Source organism: Colias philodice, chromosome 12 (assembly GCF_061535455.1).
Source record: "Colias philodice isolate Cphi_HAF_F1 chromosome 12, ilColPhil1 Martin Lab GWU primary, whole genome shotgun sequence".
NCBI lineage: Eukaryota > Metazoa > Arthropoda > Insecta > Lepidoptera > Pieridae > Colias > Colias philodice.
The window spans coordinates 7697178-7719120 of record NC_143097.1 but is presented as its reverse complement, the minus strand read 5'-3'; the positions used below and the strand labels follow the sequence as shown (position 1 = coordinate 7719120).

Sequence of the window (21943 nt, the reverse complement as noted above, 5' to 3'; positions counted from 1 at the left end):
TAACAAGCTTAATTAAATGCCAGAACTCAAACCTAAAAATTATTATTTATTCAACTTTTTTACAAGAGCTTTTGAAACTTCGTTCGGTTAAAAAGGTAAATACGCATATGAATCAATTTATTTGATTTAAATGCTAAATAACATTTTGTATTACATCCATGGGGAATAATCAATAAATATTATAAAGAAAAAAAAATAAACAACCAAATTGTTTTACCTTTAAAGAAATCAGTCTGTGGCTCTACTTAAAAAAATTACTTACACTTATAAACTAGAATAAAACAATGCTATACATTATTTAATCATAATATTATAATAGATAGGTACATGCATATGTTGTTACAATATAGGTACTGAAGCCCCTTAAAAAGAAATAAAAGCACGTGCTTAGTATCAAAACATCCTTTTAACCCGATGAAAGGCGTCGATCGTTACGCAGCGAAACTTTTTCAATATCATCTCGATAACAATAGCCTCCTTTTTATTTCGCCCACCCGTATTGAATTTATCCTCAGATAATGATATCAATACATCTCAAGCGATTTAAGCGCTGCGGACCAAAAAAATCACATCCACAATGCACTTTTCTTTTCAATATCTCATATATCTAATGACAGTACGAAAATACATGTATCGTCCCATATTCTGGATGATCTCGTCGCGTATCCGAACCAAATTGGTATCTAAATCCGTGGGTGAAAGTCTCTTTTTCCGTATCTGATGGAGCGGTTTGGAAGGGCGGCCGTCGCGAAAGCCACGTGCATCACAACTTGCGTTTAGTTCTTCACGAACTGTGTGGGAGGTTAGTACGTTACATGTATAAAATGTTTCCTTAGTGTCATGCGCTTTATCGTAAGCGATTTCGCCGCGGTCGAGGGCCACGTGATTTTGACAGAACTGTGAAACACCGGTTGATATGACGGTGTGTTGTGAGTGTATCGATAACAATTAGCCAATGTTTTGAATGATGTTCAAGTGATTTGAGGATATTTCAAGTGTACACGATTGTTTCAATGATGGAGAGCGCTCGGTACGTATTTGATTGTTTATTGATTGGTATCACTTTCTTTGTTACGCTCTTGTGTTACAATGGGAAATTGAATTAAATGTTTGCGATCGTTTAATTGATTGTTTACAATTGTTTATTAGACTTGTGTATTAAATTGAACACGTGTAGTTTAAATTAAACATATAATTGTCTAAGATAGAGCTTTCTCTACATTAGAAAATTATGTAGTAATTTTCAGATATATACTTAAATGCAGTAGCTTATTATAATATTAATAACAATTCAATATTAATGAACGTTTGCGAATAAGGTGGCTCATCCTCATTGTTTATAGATAGATATCTTCTGCGCATGCTCGTTACTATGTCAACAAACTTTACACTTAGATATAACATGTATAAATAAATAATTAATTATTACCTAACAATATCTGGACCATACAATTTGATTCTGCAGTTACACCCTTAATCTCTTTGTGTGTATTTGATAGGTATAATCTACATAAAAATATAGTACTTTCATTTTAATAATAGTAAATTAATAATGTTTATTCTTTCCTTTTCCCTTCATTTCTTTCTTTTCTATAGATATTATAACTTCTAATTTGATATATTTTGCCTCCTCACTTATAAATAATTCAAACCCTTCGAACAATAGAGAATTATTAACAATAGTTTTGGTGATTTATTACTACCGCAAGAAATGTTTTGTATTCATTGTCTTAACTCGCTTTTTGCGTACATCCGAAATTACATAATTTGCATATAAATGTTGAATTAGATTGTATTTTTGTTTCCGCCTAGTTTGAAGTGTGAAAAATCAGCGCTAATCCTTCTCGCACTTACGGCTCTATATAAGATAGGTGTTTGATTATTTTACATATTTTATTAAGTACTAGCTACGCCCCGCGGTTTCACCCGCGTAGCTCTGCTCCTGTTGGTCTTAGACTTATGATATGTATATAGCCCATAGCCTTCCTCGATAAATAGGCTATCTAACACCGAAATAATTTTACAAATCGGACCATTAGTTCCTGAGATTTTTGTGTTCAAACAAACAAGAAAACTCTCACGAAAATATATTCAATTAAAACTAATTAATTGGTACACTCATTTCAAATCTGTAAAGATTATTTCGCTGATCGAATACACCGCGCTTTGAATAATTATGTTAATTTAAATGATTTTCCAAACTAATTACATTCTATACCAATTAGTATAAATTACATAAGTTTATAGTAAAACATTTCTTATTACCGTCATACTTGGGCTTATATAGTAAGCTTCTATTTCTATATTCTAGTATTATAGTTTCTTTTTAGAAAGCTTTTTTGTTCAGTATTGTTTTAATGTTCAGTATACCAGCTGTAAGTACAGCTGTTTATGGTTTCTGTATCATATTTGGATGTGTTTTTATTCTTTGTCTGTCTGGAATATTGTGTCCTTGAAAATATCACATAACTATTTGACGACGCGGTTGGCGCAGTGGTAAAGTAACTGCCTACTGAGCCGACGGTCCCGGGTTCGATCCCCGGTCAGGGCAAATATTTGTGTGATGAACTCAAATATTTGTTCTTGGGTCTGGGTGTTATTATCTATATATGTATTTATTAAATATTATATTTATCGTCGCCTAGTACCCACAACACAAGCCTTAATTGAGCTTACTGTGGGACTAGGTCGATTTGTGTAATAATGTCCTATGATATTTATTTATTATTATTTTATTTATTATTTACTATTATCAATGATGATAAAAAGATAATTTACTACATAAAAATGCTTTTATTCCATATTTTAATATACCTACTCAAAAAGGGGGAGTTACGAATGTGTATCTGTTCACATTACTTAGTTTAAATCTGGTCTATGGTATACCTACCTATAGTACCTATACTAACATTATAATATAATATGCAATTAAATAACATTATGGATGGAGTTTAATTGTACCTATATGTATGGATGTAGATTGTATGTATATATGTTTGCCCTTTCACGAAAAAAAAAGACGTGTGGCACTCGGGGACTGCCGCGGTAAAGCTATTGCATAGCATGCCTTCAAGCCACACCTCCGAGCCCGTCGGAGTGGGGAGCGTGAGGTTACGGTCGTTACGGAATTTCTCGATTCGGTCCCCGCGCTCAAGGCCCGCGATAGATCATAGAAGCTATGCAATAGCTTAAAACTTTACAGAAATATAGATGATATTATATCAGAATGATCCATGAGCTATAAGAAACTTGATTTTGCCAGCGGGTTATTCCGCGGGTGAAACCGCACCGCATACCTAGTAAGTATATTTAATATATAACATCAACTTATGAATAGTTTAAAGCCATATTATATTATTACTTAAAACAGTATTCTTCAGTTATTTTCATTTGCCACATCATGTTTTCTACTGAACCTTTATCAAAACTTTGATCTATTATATCCGGGGTTTTAATCTTGACCCATCGCCTTATAAGCTTACATACTATTATCCTAAATAATTTAGTTGCAATTTAATGAGGGTCGAGAATCATTAGGCAGAAGGATCAAAGGACCGCGGCAGACTTCGTAATATAGTACGAAATCTTTTGCAGATTTTTATGACGTCATACAGTTTCTTATTTAGCAGCTCTGTTTTGAAATTTGATATTTGGTTTTATAGAATTCAAATGCTTTATGAATGACCTTTATTGAAGGGCTCGAATCCCGCCTCGTGGCAGAATTTTTCTATTCTTTGAAAATATCTCAACTCAGTTGTGTCTATGATAAACAACGTAACGTAGGTTTTAAACAAATCATAAATCATCAAAATCCTAAAGGAAATGTAAAAACAATACAATGACATTGAATTGAACTTCAAATTTCAGAGCTTTTAATTTAAATATGTACCTACTAAAGAATTAAGCAGCAATCAGAAATAAGATTTTCCTTTGTTCAGTAGTTATGTTTTATAGCCCTATAATGTCAGCACTTGTGTCGCATGCACTAGTTCCATGGTATATGGATCGGTTTCGTCATCTGTACTGTTTCTCACCAGTCATTCGTATTGAAACTAATAACATTGAAATGAAAATGATATATATTTAAGGAAATGGAACGTCGCGGTTAATGAAAAATTTCTATTACGTGAATACGAAGATATTATTTTCATTGTGATTACTTAATATTTCTAAGTAATATAGGGTGGATGGAACACCAAGTAACATACTTATGTTGTTTTTCTGCGAATGGCTTGACTCTCTAAAAGATCGTTATTTCTTGTTTGTTCATCTACGCTAACAAGCTCATTGCTCTTTTCCGACCGCCAAAATAAATATTTTTCACACTAGTACTGAGCTCGTGTCGAATTTAATTGCAAACGCAAATATTCTTGGACAGACTCAAATCAACACATTATTTATAAATTACAGTACTTTTTATATTATGTACTTACAAATCTAAGAACTACAATATTTCACCTCATAAATAAAGGTAGTATTTTGATTTTTTTAATGTAGAGACGAGACGAGATTTTAAAGCAATATTGATTAATAGGTAGTTTATTGTATTTCTGTCTTTTTTTACATATTATATAATAGCTGTATTAGTAAAAATTTATCACTTTGTCTCAGTAAAAAATACAAATAAAAGTATGATCGTGCCTTGACGTCATATTTGCAATACGATAAGTCGATTTACGCGCATTAGCAGCTTTGAAAAATGGGTGGCCGTTTATAAGTAGGATGAAAATTAATCGTTTCCACAAGGCCTTTGCAGTCAAGGTAGGTTAACGACCTTTCACGCTAATAACATTTTTATTAATCAAATAAAACACTATATTTCACGGTATATTCGTAAGTTATATTTGCAATAGATTCGTACCCGTGTTTACAATTCTTGAGATCTTTTAAAAGAAAATAAGTGTGTATAAAATAGAATAGATTGATGTTTTTCCTCATATTTGTCAAAGGTTATCGCCCTACACTCAAGGGTTTTCTAGTGGAACAAATAACATATGAAAAAGGGTAAGTTAAAGAGGTAAATCTATAAAGATGAATCAAGTGTTTACAATTTGTTCTAGACGCTTAATATGAGATGACAAGATATTGATAATAAAGGATAATATACGTGAAGCAACTGACAGTAAATAATTATACCCAAGGTTTCTGTCTGGGCGGTACCAGAGTTTAATTCATCTTCAGATATCTATAAAACAATATTATACCTACGTGTTTTGTTGCGTAATTTAAGTAATAAATTGTTTTATAAAAAACTAATTAGGTATTTTGTTTTCGAGAAAATATTAGCCTGTATTTAAACTAATTTGTAAAACAAATTGAAATGCCCACGCAAAATTATACAATTTTAATATAAATCCTCTTTTGAAACAGCCATTTCAACTCATTCTGTATAATTACAAAATTTTCTTTCTTCGAAGTACCTACTATTACCTACATTCTTGTAATAACGTTTTTTATTGTGATCTTTGATCCGATGTCTCCTATAAGCGTGTGACTAATCAAGGCCTATTATAGATTTGATTACTTTAGTTATTACTGTTTGAAAAAACGTATCGGATGAAATCGAAACTGTTGATTACGGATTACATCTTTGTTTGCTTTTGAATGCCATTGACATTGTGTGGGGGGTGTATATGAACTGAACGAATTGAAGTAATAGCGTTAACATAACAAAATTGTTCGTGATGTTTTTGTTAATTTTAAAAACGTTTTATGTCTATCATATTACCTATAGGGTATCTATCAGTTCTATGTATTTTTTTTATATTTTATTTATTGATTTCTATCAACCATACCGAAATTAAATATGGTAGGTTCAATATTAACACACAATAATATATATTACCCATAAAGTGAATTAGAAACAAAGCTAGTGTCGATGAAGAATAATATTGTTTTTTAGCTATTGATTTTCAGCATTATTTTCAGTCTATCCTATTCATCTAAAAATGTTTGAAAAACCAAAATAAATTAAAATCATATGTTTGTAATTCACAAGCTCCTTATACACATACTTAAACACAGCAATCAAACGTCTACAAGTAGGAAATCAGAACCTCAATTTCGTATGAATTTTTATTTTACGAATTTAATGAGCGCCCAAATGAGATGAGTCAGGTGCCTCAGATGGCGACCCTACGTGCTGCGAATACTGCAAAAACGTTCACGTTACATCGATAAAAGAACGTTATGAAAATTTAAATATATGACCCACTTTATAGTAATGGACGTTTCCGAACGAACTTAAAATAGTGCGCGTAAATCATATAGGATGCGCTTCATTGGACTATTTTTAATGAGGGACTTCTAATGTGCGGTTTTCATACTGATGACGTGTGGTTTGTATTTTAGTGTGTTAATTAACTGTTGTTTATATTAGAGGATAAATCCTAATAATATTAATATTATAAATGCGAAAGTTTGAGAGGATGGATGTGTATGTTTGTTCCTCTTTCACGCAAATACTACTGAACCGAATACAATGAAATTTAGCACACATATAGAGGGTAACTTGAATTAACACAAGGGATAGGTATTATCCCGGAAGTCCCACGGGAACCGGAACTATACGGGTTTTTCTTTGAAAACGCGGGCGAAGCCGCGGGTGGAAAGCTAGTATTCTATAATAGCGCTTTTGTTATAGGATTATATGTATCTGAATATAGTTGAGATCGAACATTTCTATGATTTTCCTGTAAGTAATCATTTTGTGAAAGTGTGAGTCTATAATTGACTATAACGCTGTTATTTTATAATGAATTCCTTATAATTTCAAGTAATAAAGCATGAAATAAAGTCTTTGTTCTATTATTTCTTGTCTTAATTAGCTCTGCGACCCAAACAGAGTCTAGGCTTCGCGACTCGAGTCTATTATTTTCAAAAGCTATTAGTTTATAATGTTTTACATTATAAGTAAATATTCTTTGGCATTCATTAATATATTTCGAAAACTCTTCTTTTCTAATTATAAGCAAAAAATATATTAAATATTGTATGAGATATTACTTACAATTAGGTATTATCATTTAATTAATCTATTAAATTGAATAATAAACTTTTACCGTTTCACGCGTTTGTCCAAACATTTGGTTATTTCCTTCTGAACAGTACCTTCAACTAAGAAAAATGATAGAGAAATGAGAATTACGTTTCGTGAAAACAAGTGAAGTGAGATAATTCAAATCTTCATCTTGTTAAATGGGTGTAAGGGCTTCGAGCTTTGAATTTTGAGTTCCCTCGAGTCGAGTAAAGTTTTAAGTTATAACAAGGAGGTAATAACGCTTCTGTGACAAACGGCGTCGCGTGATATACATAGTTAGTTGTACAATAAAAGTTATATTGGAGTTTTATTGTTTTGCTTTTCACGTATGTTGTGTATTGAATTCAACGGTGCTGTTAAGTGTTCACATATACATAGATAGCTAAGAGGTGTTGTATCTTTTATCAAAATAGCATTTTCTTGTTTGTCTTTTACGAGTTAACGTTCAATATACAAACAGCAATTTAGGTTAATAGACGATATTATTTAGATTTGTAGATAGGTATTATTTCAGGTAATAAAGCATGAATTTACCTACGTAAGAAACGAAGTCGATTGAGTAGTTACTAAAAGAATAATAATTATCTACTCACAAAAATATAAATAGTAGGAGTAGAAACTGAAGGACACTGCTTTATACATATCAATTGAAATATGTGGGAATATAATAGGGCCCTTATATTTTCACTCCTTTGACATATTATATCAAAGAGTTTACCTTTGTGACACTAATTAAGAATGAACCTCTTGAAATTTATGGAAGATTACAGCAACTCCTGAGATTTCTTAAACGCCCTAATTTCGTCTTTCCAATTGTCAAATAACATGTGCGATATATTATAACCTTAGATTATTACAAATATAATTATTATACGATGTGTGAATTTCATTATTTGGTACGGGGCGTTTAAAATTAATGGAAAGTAGTCAAAGTAAATACTAAACTAATGAAAACATAACATGCGTATTCGTTATTTTATAAGAGCAAAATGGTAGCTAATAACAAAAAAGTGATGGTTTATTCTATACGCATTTTTACTTATTAAAAAAAACAATAATTAGACTTCATATGAGCACTTTTGAATCGTCATACCTTCTTTTCCGTAAAACATAACATAAAAGCTTCGTATCTATTTAGTATAGTGCAAAGAAGCTAGTTTCCCTCATTAGTTCTCTGGCTAGGAAAAATGTGCGGAAAATTTTGAGATACTCATACTTTACTTATGTTACCAGCTACCACAAGTAGGTCATATGCATTGTGGCCGCGTTGAATTATTAAAGTAGAACAAAACATTTCTTATAAACTACGTGCATAAACTCGTAGAAAAGAACTACAAAACATGCAAGAGGCAATCCGTAATGAAGCGAAGAAAAAGGAAATTTTCAACAAAGCAAATTATATTGTAGCTTCGCAACTTTACGCTGTCTCAACTTTATGTTGCAATAATTATAATAAATAACACACTTGAAAACTAAAATGTTTTATATTACTATTAATATGAAACAGATATTACATTTGCTAAGTAGATGTGTAAGATAAATGATTCAATCTGTCTATTTTATTATCAAAAGTTCTTCGAACGCGTGAGTAAGCTAGCAAGTGTAGGCAATGAGCGTCACAGCGTTCGGTCATCGGTAAGTTTGATTCATAAACAAGATGAACTGAAACATTTGCGCAAATAGTTTTATGGCTCAGTACAAAAATGTCAGACCACGAAACAGGACCGTGACGTGCATACCTTTTTAATTATCCCAGTTCAATGCCTCCGTTTATTTCAGGAATGTTTTCGCGAACATTGACTCTAGTTATGATTGTAAATATGCTGAGGCATTTTCCATCGGCTATTAATCATGTAGAATCGGTTCCTGGGTTTGGTTCATTGATCTATATGTATAAGTAAATTATTTCTGTACACAATTATTAGTCTTCACGGAGCGCGCTAATATTTTGTAGGATTATGCCCATTGTGTTCTTAGCGTACCCACAAAAAATTATTCGCTCTATATTAATTATTGGCTACGACTGGGTAATCAAATTAATTTTTAGACGACACACAAATTTTATATAACCTTGTCCTTTTGTCTGTTTCGTACTTATATTTATTAGCTTAGATGTTACTAAAGCAATTGCTTATTTCCAAATTAATTATTAATAAATTTATTTCTAATAATATAAAGACAGCAAAATAGTAATGCTTTCGAATGTCAAATGAAGCCTGATACTAACGTATTTTAAATGTATCTAGCTTATTAATTAAAAAATGATATTATCTAACAAGCGGTCCATAAAATCTCCATTTAAATTATAATAACAATCAAAATTTATTTCTTTAACCTTTTCAACGTCTTCACGAACAATTTATCTCAAATATGTATCATCAATAAGAAAGTTAAGAGTAATTAAATGCAATCATTACGTTGAATAAGTATTAATTATTTATACGCCTACTTGATTTGAAACACATTATACTACATCCCACGCGTTCATGTCAAACTTCTGTTATGCGGGCTACTCACATACCTGCAGCAGGGGCAATATTGGAATTGCACCCTTAATTGTGATGTGTATTGGCAAGCAAGGACAATTTAAACCGGCAACTCACCTACCTGCAGCAGGGGCAATATTTGAATTTCAACCTTCATTGGCTCCTTAAATGTGATGTGTATTGGCAAGCAGGGGCAATTTAGAGAACAGCTGAAATTGCTTCGACTGCCGTGCAACCGAGATTGTTCCAATATTGCCCCTGCGGCTGGTACGTGAGTAACCGGCTTTATTATATTAATATTCTATCAGATTTTATGCGTTTATGTAAATATTTTATTAAATGTGGGCGCCATTGAAAATGTGTGTGTATTGATACCGATTTTCGGTCTCATTATCAAGGATTAAACTATTGGTTTGAGATTTAATTATGTTAAATCGGTAGTGAGGTTAATAGTAGAATGAGTGAAGGAACTATATTATGTAATTAATCTGGTTCATAACATGATGTGGCTCATTATAATTCGGTTTATTGACACAGTTGGTTTTCAATGTTAAATCCAATTTGAATATAGTAGAATAAATACGATTGTAGTCGTGAAGAAAAGCTTGTGAAATTATGAAATTATATAAACAAGTCTAACCAGAGTTTGAGTCGCACACGCTGATATAATTTGAACTTTTATTTTTAGTATTTGGTATTATTTAAAACACAGGTCAAAAAAAGAAGGCGAAAGTCTTAAAATAGGTAATTAAATATTAAAACCATTTGTCTATTGTCAAAAAAGCTTGCAAACAAATACAAATAATATCAAACTGTTTGTGTAAAATAATTATAGTTGTGTAAGAAACGATACTTTACCACATAATTTATTACCAAGATACAAATTGAAATATTTGGGTTATTGTGTTAGTGATAACGACTGCTCTCTCCAATTTTATCATCACGAGGACGTTTGCTTATCTCCGCATAACTAATACGAGAAAAAGCTTTTGCAAAACAAAACTTAAATATAAATGACTAATATTTGAATAATTTATATAGATATTTATTTAATTATTTATCTTTGACTTACAGTACAATACATACCAACACGCACAAAAATAGTACATAATATTATTATAACTGTGACATTAATATACCCATCATATTATGTACTACGTTACATAGGGGAGATATTTATGGTTGGTAATACAGTTTTTTTTTAGTTTAACTTATTTACGTATTATGTAGGTACTTTGTAGGAATAAAATACGCAACTGAGGAAGCTTTGTGTTCCAAGTTAAACAAGTACAGGATTGCGAAAGATGCGGGTTACAACCTTTAATCATTTGTTAGAAAACATTTGTTTCGATTAAGAATTTTGCCTTCCGGGATTATCAACATTTACAACAAAAATGCACTTCGTGTTTGAAGGAAAGTGAAACGATTTATTTTATCACAGTTAAAATATGATCGATGCAAAGATTTTGGCTTCATACCAGAACGCAGTAAACTACAAAATTATAATATTATACCCTACAGTATATTTAGGTACCATGTTTGACAATTTCTTAAACGTTTAAATTGGTTTTATTTCATTGTGAAACCGTATAACAGGTTGGCATTCAATAATTTATGGAATCTCAAGTATAAAATACAATACAAAACTTTAATTTATCACTATTACCATGACACTCCTTATTTTATTAATGTGCATACATTCAATGCATAGAGTAAATAAAGAATGACAGTTTATTTAAACTTATAGGCGTGCCGCTGTATAGGTCGGTCATTCACGCGTCAGATGTAGATTTCTTATTAATAGATTATAGTGTAAGAGCTAGTGAAGAAATATTATTTTTTAACACGTACTTGTTTATACGATAAATTTACATTGAAATATTATTTGTACTTCGTTTTATTGAATATAAATACCACTCCTATAGATATACAACATCGTTTGATGTGCGATAAAATATGACTGAATATGAATTATTTAAATAATTGAATTGATTTAGAACGAATAATGTATGTAAAATAATAATTACAAATGCCTAGCTTTAAGTATACTTTGAGTCATATGTAATAAATTTAAAATGTGGAATCGTATATTATTATGATACATGATGTTACATATTTATTTTGTAAAATTATTATATTGTAAAACTGACATGATTTAAAAGAGCAACTATGGAGTTTCTTGCCGGTTCTTCTCCGTAGATACTATGCTTTCCGAGTCGGTGGTAAATGTTAAAAATATGTAATTTCGTTTCAAAAGTGCTTCTAGAAGAAGTCTAATTGAATAAATAAATGTTTGAGTTTGAGTTTGAGTTCGTACCTCGTATCTTACACTATGTTGAACGAATTTCCGATCTATTTTAGATTAAGTCAATATGAGAATGTTATCAGGAACTATGATGAGTTCTTAGTTTTATCGGCATTTTTTAAATGTGTGTTTGAATAACTAAATAAATACTTTGACCTAATTTATTTCCAGTTTTATGAAACAAGAAAAGGTGTAGATATAAAGTCAATATATGTAATAGGACTCTAATATTATGGTTAATAGGTAAATGCGAAATCACTCAGGTGATTGTTCAATATAGACTTTTAAATGAAGTAATAGTTTTAGTTACTGTTATAATCATCAGGGAATATTGCAATTGTTAAAGTGATACAGTCGACATTAAAATTAGTAAGTGGACTAAAATATCAAACTACTTTTACTTTACTCCTGTTCAAGAGAGATTATAGTACATATTATACATACTTCTATATTTGGTCGGTTTATCTTTACGGGTAAATACAAGTTCAACCTTTTATTACCAGATTGGTACTTATCGATACGTAAAGAGAGTGATTCTATAAATAGTTTTAAGAGATGAAATGATTTATTTTTAAGCGTAGAAGACGAGTAGGTACATTTAACTTGGTCGTTTTATTTCTACCGTCTTAATTATCGAGGTTATAAAGGCTATAAGAAGAGACCTGGTATATTAAAAGCAGGTAATTAATAGTACTAAAGTGAGAAGCTTTTTACTCGTTGTTGTTTTGAGTTCGATTTATTATACGTTTAAAGAATTAATTTTGATAATGGTGGTCAATAGTCAATACAATATCGATAAAATAGTTTCCTAAATCAAAAATTTCTTCATATGATTGAAATTATTAAGAGCTCTAACGCATTTTGAATTGTGTTATTTATGAATGCTAATTCAAGAGTTGCGGTAAAACGATTATTTAACCGCAAATATGTATTAAAATAAAGCAAAGACATTCCTTAACATGTGACTTCTTAAGATGTCTGTTCAAAACGAGTAAAATATATGAAGACATTCTATTAAGCGGACGTAGATATTTAACTTCTTAGTCAGCGTCAATTAAAACACGAGATTTTAGATATTTTCAGGAATCCGCGTGTGCTTGCAGTTTTAATTTATCTTCGTTAAGATAGCCGAATAAATGCTATTAACTTTTATGCGTTTATAAGATGAGTCACTCACAAATGTGAAAAAAATGGTCATAAAATATGAGCAGTAATACGGTCCATTTGTAAGCAAAAGTAGTTCACATAATAAAGTCTTATGAATCAAAGTTAAATTTAGCCAATTTATACTTTCCTCAATTTCTTCTGTAGAATTCATGTTTGCATTTTTATGGCCACTTCATTGAGCTTGAAACAATGCTCTTAAAGTTAATTTTGATCTGTATCCGAGAATTTAATCTTGTCTTCGAGCCTATCTGGTAGTATGATTACAACATTTGGTTCCATAGCATTCATTATAATATATTAGAGCATTAAAAACTCAACAAGTATGATTAAGATACGTCATTCCTCTCAGATTAAGTTATTCCATTGCAGATACTCATTTCCACTTCAGTTAATTCTCCAAACAATCTAAATATCATTTTCCTCGATTGAAGTAAATAAATATTAACTGCAGTGATTCCAGTAAAAGTAATATATTTTACTGTCAAAGGTCAGAATGTGATTGAAATGAAATTGATTTATTGCCCGAGATGATAAAATTAAACTACCCGTGGCTTTTAATGTCGGTATTTAGTTTAAAAACTGTAGAATTTTTATTGCTGTTATTCTTATTACATGCAATTTTTTTTATAACATTATGAAGTACCTTCTGTCTATCTAATCTATTTAGTTACAGTATTATTTGGTCATATTTAAATGAAGAAAAGTTATATTTTGTTTATTGTCTAGGCATGTCACATCAACAATTTAACGAAAAACAACGTCTGCAATGGGTAATTTACTGTCAAAGAACTGCAACTTCAAAGGTTCCAAATTTTAGGCTTTCTCACGTCTGCCCCAATTGTAGTTTCTTTGCACATTTTTAATTGCCTGTCATTAAAAATAGTCCCAAAATGCGGAGTAAAACAGCATTTTTGAGATAGTCCGGTAGGTACCTAAGTTTAAAATTGAAATTTCTAGGTTAGACTTAAATTAGTTATTTGTGAAGTTCACTATTAAATAAGAATAACAACAAATATATTTAAAAAATTCACTTAAATCTTTTATCACTTAACTTTATCACAGAAACTTTGTACCTTTTGTATCAACTCTACATCAAAATAGAGCGTTGTTAAGTATGCAATTTATACTTAATTATCTGTAACAAAATACAATATAATACGTATTTCATCACATAATGATCCAATATAATCGATAAATTGAAAAATAAGTATTCAAATAACGTATGTTAAATTTAAATTGTTTATGGGTGAAGTGTGGAGCATAGAGTGTTTCAAACTTATCTTTACGAACTCAGGACGTTCTTTAAATAATTAGATTTTCTGCATGCCCTTTAAAAGCTCTCATTCAAGAAGTTAGTCAAGACACTGATACTGAGTGGCGCATTGCAATTTGCAACAGAGTACGAAACTAAATTGAGTCAGTAAAGAAACGTTGAGCAAACAAACCAAGTTTCTTGCTAATTAGGTTTCAGGAGCAAAAAATTGATTTAGAATTATGGACTTTGTAACTAAGTTGTTAGTAGTGTTTGTTAGGAAATTGATTAATTGAAAAGTTGAAAAGTTATTTTAAGGGACAATATTTTTATACTATGTATTTGGTATTTTTAACGGCCAAAGAATTGGTAGCGTAACATCATGACCATCTTTAGATAATAATATTTTGTGTGACAATAATTGAGTATATAAAAATAAAAATGTGGCATAATGCTATGAAAATTTACTTTTCATTTTTCGTATTTTATGTTAGGTAATAATAGGTATTATTATTTTTATTACACGGAACAGATTCAGCATAGTAAAAAGTGAAATTGCGTTTTTATTATGTAAAACAAATTTAACAATTAATCACGGGATCTGTTTTATAGCAAACTAGCGGTCCGCCCCGGCTTCGCCCGTGGTACATATTTACGTTTTCTCTACATAAAAACCATCCTCGTACTTCAAGGAATATAATAAAAAAAGAATTATCGAAATCGGTTCAGCCGTTCTCGAGTTATGCGCTTACCAACACATTTTGCGATTCATTTTTATATATAAGATTATCAAACCGCAGGTGCTATAAAAATCAGTTTAAACAGATTTATGAGTCCAGTAAAATAGCCTTAGTTACTTGGAAGCTAATAACTGTGAAGACAGTTTGCGGTGAGCGGTTTTATCGTGAACTATTAAATCTACCTACATGTCTGCAGAGGAAAAACATTTAACATTATAATATAAAGAATATAATTCGACACATTAGTAGATACATAGGTACTTATTATTTTAGTAAGTAGACAGGTTCGTCATAATATTATGAAAAATACAACATAACTTATGTTATTTATATAATTCATAGCTACAAAGATTTTATCAATATAAAAAGAGCGTATGTGCCGAACACACGTGTCAGAAGTGAAACTTCTTTGACAAGATTCAAAGATACTAAAATCGTCGTCTTACTCCATTAACGTGACGGTTTTTCCATGACCTAGAAATTTTACTCTCAACGCACCTGAAGTAGTTCCACTTCAATAAACGAATTAAATAAAGTAAACAAAATCAAGGCATATTTCTATGTTAAAAATTTTACTAAAGTTTCATTCAATTAAATTTAATGCAGAAAGTGTGGAAAGTCTTGATTCAACAAACATTTATAGTCAAACACTTTACCCAGTTGTAATAAACACTAACACTTTCTAGTACACAGCTTGCTAAAAATACATGCAAGTAACTTATTTGATCTCTCTCATATCACTTCGACCATCAGTTTTAAAATAAATATTAGCATCTCAATATTTATGCTGTAAATAATGACGGAGCTAGTTTCATTACAAATTCAAATTGGTTCTCTAAAGACGATGGTTGGAGACAAGACAAATTGTTTCACGAGAACTGCTTTTAATGAAATTTTGCTAATACTTTAATTCAGGGAAAATTCCTCGTCACCAAGCTAATAATTATCAGTTATTACTGTTGAGTTTGTCAGATTTATTAGTGTTGGAATGAAGTATGTTTTCCTTCGATACCGAGAATAATCTCGGTATCGAAGGAAAACATACTTCTAATAATAAATCATTCAAAGGAAAACATACTTCTAATAATAAAGGTTGGCTATCTATAAAGATAGCCAACCTTTATTATGTAAATTTATCAGCTAAATTATAGCTACTCATAATGCAAGGTTTTCAACAAGTTTTATAAAACGATCGATTTATAAACTTACTTTAAGAAAAGGAGGAGATTCTGAATTCAACTGTATTTTTTGTGTCTGAGCCTGTGCCGACTCTCAATTTGATCTTTTTTTTTGTTTGAGAGCTGGTGTCTTCTTATTATTAAATTTTTTAATTTAGTTAACATTTAAATATTAATCCCAAAAATATATTTGATATCAAATTTTGTTATAGGTACCTACTTTTAAAACTGACTGCAACCAGTCGTTTATAATGAATTTGGTTTTAATAACGTTTCAGATGTAGCTTAATAAACTAGTTTCAAAATAGTAATCTGAGCCAGTTATAACTAAGCTCTATTTAATATTGAAACAGTTTAACATTTGATTAAAATGACATTAATAAAGTGCCAACTAATCTACGATACCGTAAATTACATCGTGTCAATGGATAGATTAAATAAAATATATATTTAGTTATAAGAATTTATACAGTACTAGCTTTCCGCCCGCCGCTTCGCCTGCAGTTTCAAAGAAAAACCCGCATAGTTTCCGGTCCCGTGTAATTTCCTATTTTTTTAATCCAGGTTACCCTCTATATGTGTGCTAAATTTCATTGTAATCGGTTCAGTAGTATTTGCGTGAAAGAGTAACAAACACACACATCCTCAAAAACTTTCGCATTTATAATATTAGTAGGAGTAGGATTTTCTTGTGTTTGATTTCACGCGAGTATTATACACAGAAAGACTTTAGGGTTAAATAAATAATAACATAATGGATAAATCGTGTTTAAAATCCGTTAAAGTATCTCTAAAAGAATTTATTAAACCACACAATGTAGGTACATATTATACACTGTACAGTCTTCAAGAAATTAATAATTGCGACCTTATTATGAAAAATCGAAAGAGATAATTATTTAAATTGTATTTGTTTCAAGAAAAGCTGTTTTTGTTATGAATATAGCTTCTAGAGGGCCACTAGAGATTGACGCAGACACGTCTGAGGAGTCAGACCTAGTTTTCGGCTGTCACATAAAAGGACAAAGTACTACTTAGGCGAACTCTTGAAATAAATATTATGATGATATCTTCACCATTTCTTTCTTTTATAAATTTTCGTACTTCTAATTGCGGATTCGTTTATTTTCTGTATTCGTTTGTTGGGAAAAAAATGTTGTTTACCTATTATAAAAGGTTATCTCTCTAAATAGAATTTAGTGTTTGTTTAAACATGCATAATTATTATAACAATTACATACATCTGTTTTATAAATAAATAGGTAACATAATAATATATAACTATTTTATTCATATCTAACGTAGAATACTCAATACAACATATTGAGAGTTACATACATATTGATAAAAAATTGGTTGTCTGTAAAGTCGGTTTACTGACGATAGTTGAACGTGACAACGGCCGATTGTGCTTCTTTGTCGCTCGTTCCGCGCTCTCGCTTGCACTTCAAGCCTTACGGAACGCCTCAGAGCGCGAGGTAACGCCGCATGAGTCATGTTTTTTCCTGCGTGCAGCCGGCTATCGAATTATAAGACGTTGTCACGTCAAAAACTAAAACTTGTAGATCAGACAACAGAAATATTTTTCACGGTTTATAATATTCAAATTCATAAGAACAAAGGTACGTTAAAAGGAATGCAAGAGTACGTTTAATAAATGTTTCAGTAGATTCCTGCTCCGTTGAATCCGAGGCGTTGATAGAAATAATGTTAACTGGATAAAGCGATTTATTATCTATTTCTGTTTTGTTTGTAAAGAGTACAGACTAATACAGATCTATTTTTATTCGTTTTCCTGTTGTAAATGATAAAAGGGAAGTGAATGAAGCAATGATAGTGGGATTTGCATAATCGATTTTGTGTTTGAAAACTCGTTAACATGAGAGTTAAATTCAGTACTTACTACTTACATTAGGTATTAGGTAATTGTGTTGATATGAAATGAATAAACATAGTATTGTTGATAGAATGCTAAATAGATAGTAGATACATACCTACTTAGTTTATTACACATCGTACCTAAGGAATATCAGCACATCCATACTAATATCACAGCTAATATTATAAATGCGAAAGTAACTCTGTCTGTCTGTCTGTTACTCAATCACGCCTAAACTACAGAACTAATTTGCATGAAATTTGGTATGGAGATATTTTGATACCCGAGAAAGGACATAGGCTACCTTTTATTGCGAAATATATACCACGGACGAAGCCGGGGCGAACCTCTAGTTTTCAATAATTTTATAAAATTTAATCATAACTGACTTCATGAAATAACTATTTCCCAGCATTGGTTCCTAGAAATACGAATCTATTTCTGCTATTTAAATACGAAATTAATTCAGAACCTAAATAGCGTTAAACCTTTTACTGGTTGAATATTTTTCATTGTTTATCTCCAAACAAAATCGTTTCAGGATTGCTATTTAAAAAGGGTACCTAGACCTCATTTACATGCCTAGCGAAGCGGCCTTTGTCTTTAAAGTTGCAATTAATTATTCCATTTTATGTAAATTGTTTCTGGGACGCGTTCGTTCGGACCGGCCCGCGCGCGCCGGCCGCGGCCGTTTTGTTACACTCAAGCGTGTGATAGTTTGAATTGTATGCAACACGACCATAGATATAATAAACTAGATACAACTGTATAATGAAATGAAATTTGGCAGTCAGTATGTTACATTAGTAAAAATAAAATAGTGCTTTTTTGACGTAAGAATTTCCTAAGTAAGTAACTGATCACAGTCTATTATTATTGTTAAATAAGAAAATTAACTGTATATTGAGAGATTGGAATGGAAATTAGCACGAAATTTTGGGATCCATTTGCTTGATAATATTTAAATCGATAAAATAAATACATTTAAAATAAAGGACATAGTTACCAAAATGAAAAATCTAATCAATTTGAATTCTTTACTGTGTTGATATAGGTCAACATTACAGAAGATCCTTTTGTATTAATAATAAGCAAGTATGTAATAACATACACCCAAAGCTGGTTTCTTCGTGAAATAATAATGAAATCTCCGCAAAGCCTTCTCAAATTCCGGGCATTATTATGGTGGTGACCCGAACATTATGGAAAGTCAAATAATAATATTTTCATGTCTTATATTTTGTTATTTAAGAGTTCACTTTCTATAATGTATTGTCACATCATTTTTCTATTTTATAGACACAGTTTTAATATCTGATGTAAATCAAGAGATGAAAAAATCCATAGAAAATATCTACGTTTAATTTTATGTACAGGAAGTACCTACAGTATTATGATAAATTATAACGTACCTCGATGTATCTATTAATTGTAACTTTTATAGGGCTAGTAAACAATTTGCAGAGACCTAATAATCAGAAAACCCACAATCAGATTTATCTTGCATAAACGTGGTTTTTAATTTGTATACTTGATATTATAACCTTTAAAATATGTAGGTACTATTTTTTACAATCGAAACATAAATATTAAGCAGGTACTAAAAATGTACATAAAATGAATTTCATTTCAATTCTATTTATCAGTATATTATGTGTTCTTTTATCTTTCTCTCCATGTTTATTTTTATAACTTTTAAATTAACAATTCCAAATGATTAAAATGTAAAAACCAACACGAATGCTCACGATAAATAGATAAAGCACCAAAAACGATTAATTTACGCATTCCTAATGTCATTCTTGGTTGAACTTTCCCAAATAAATAGTTCAACCACGTTCAACCGCACATGTTTAAGGCCCTCCGTACACGAGGCTACTCAAATCTTCGATACTCGACGATTTTAGTCTCCAAGCGACTACCGCCATAAAAATCTATTGAGGCTCTTAAACTAGTCGCGTCGCTGACACCGTTGGGTGTTTGGCGATAGTGTAAAAGCAAAAGCGTCGAGTATAGGAGATTTGAGTTGCCTTGTCTACGAAGGAGCGGCTTTTACATTTTGTTCTTCGTGTTAATAGAGTGCGACTCGATTCATTTATCTGTTTACTGATTTATTATCCCATTTGCTTGTGCATGATAGTATGGGATTAGCTATAAAAATTCTTGCTTTAAATGGTTGGCTATTCACGACTTTACCTTCGAGGTTTCGATAGAGTATAATATAGACTATAGAGTCTATCGAAATGTTTTTATGGGTCTTTTGTTTGCAATAAATTGTCTTGTTTTATGCGGTATATTTTCTGGTTTTTAAAAGGCAAAAATACATCGAAATATCTCATAAGTAAGTAGTTAAGCATAACAGAAACAATCTTTGTTTACTATCACTTTTATGTTCATTTAATCGTACCGATTTCCATATGATCATTCTGAGGATATAGGCAATGAGATTTGAAATTGTATCTCACTGAAAACTTGATTAAAAATCGTCATTAAAACCACATCTGTTGACCTTCCAACATACGAAGATCATTTGAAATAATATTTTCTACTAGATCGGTTACAGTCTTAGTCATACGACGTCCTTGTCGCAAGACAGTTACAATCATATCGATCGTGACATAACAAAGGTCAACGACACCGCAGATAGCGAATATATTACGAGCATAGTATAAAGAAAACAAGTAGGCCGTCTCCCGGCGTTTAGGAGCGCACGTTACCTAAACTCGCGAGGTGCAGGGTTGTCACTTGTCACATTGAAATGTATAAACAAACACCGTCCGAACTCCGAACAGACGGTCAATGAAAAGTAACCGAGCGGCGTTGTGTGCTTGCGTCTTGCGTACGTACATGAACGGACGGCGTGGCCAAGCGCTCCGCGTATATACAAACGGCGCGATGTACCTTTGTTCGAAGATAACTTACTTGTTCTCTTTATACTATGTTACGAGTGTCCCTAATTATTTCGCGGCGATAACAATGATTAACAACAAAAAAACTAGCGCGGATGCTGTTTAGAAACATTTGTCGTTAATCTATAGTTGATTTAATGAGCGGCGACGTAATTGATGTGTGCTATCAATTTATAGGTTGGCTAGTTAACCGTTTATGTATGTGCGGTTTTACATTTGTTTTAAATGCTCAATTTGTTATTGATTACACGAGGGTTAAGAAATTCTCAATGTGTGTATGATACGCTTTTAAATGCCTTTAATCGTTTACTTAGTGTTTATGTATTTCTTTTTCATATGATGCGTGTTGTGCATCTCTTTTTTGAATTGGATAGTACATCATATTGCAACTTTTTGAATATTTAAATTAAATCTACTCCAGGTGGCAAGTATGTACATTAATCTTTTATGACATAACATTCATACGATAGTTTAAAATTTAAATATAGATAAGTCGCGTTTATCTTGTCTTGCGATCGTTTAGCCTTAAGCTAATACAATTCCTGCATTAAAATTACCAAACAAATCACATACGATACCTCATGCTGTTACTATAGATGAAGTAATTAAAATCTGAAATTTTATCATAATTCTAACGCTCGAGCGATACAAAATTAGAAAATGATGGAAAAACTTTATCTCAGAGTAAAAATTCAAATCCTGGTAGCGAGTGGAAAGCTTCGCTGTCATATTTTCAAAACTTTGCATGTGCTTCATCATATTTGATTTACGTCGTAGGTACGAAAACTTTTTTCTCTTAAATTTTAACGTAGAGCGTTGTGCCGGTTTGTTATAGCCATAGATATATATTCTTTACTGTTTTAGCACGTTTTATTTAAACAAACTTCTTGTTTTATTGGTGTTGTTTGCCTCAAAAGATAGCTCTCCACATTTTGCTATGAAAAGTTATTTATTTGCTTTTTTAAAAAATCATACCATTCTCGTATCA

General features: G+C 31.1%; 1 protein-coding gene across 4 annotated transcripts in view; it reads left to right on the top strand.

The window, feature by feature from the left end:
• The first annotated feature begins 794 nt into the window (after positions 1-794).
• Positions 795-21943, top strand: part of LOC149484167 (uncharacterized) — a 128103-nt gene continuing 106954 nt past the window's right edge. For all 4 annotated transcript variants that reach the window (XM_089701703.1, XM_089701701.1, XM_089701700.1 and 1 more), the window contains exon 1: positions 795-1030. In XM_089701703.1, coding sequence (XP_089557829.1) covers positions 1014-1030 — 17 coding nt within the window. In that variant the 5' untranslated portion in view covers positions 795-1013. The remainder of the gene's footprint in view (positions 1031-21943) is intronic.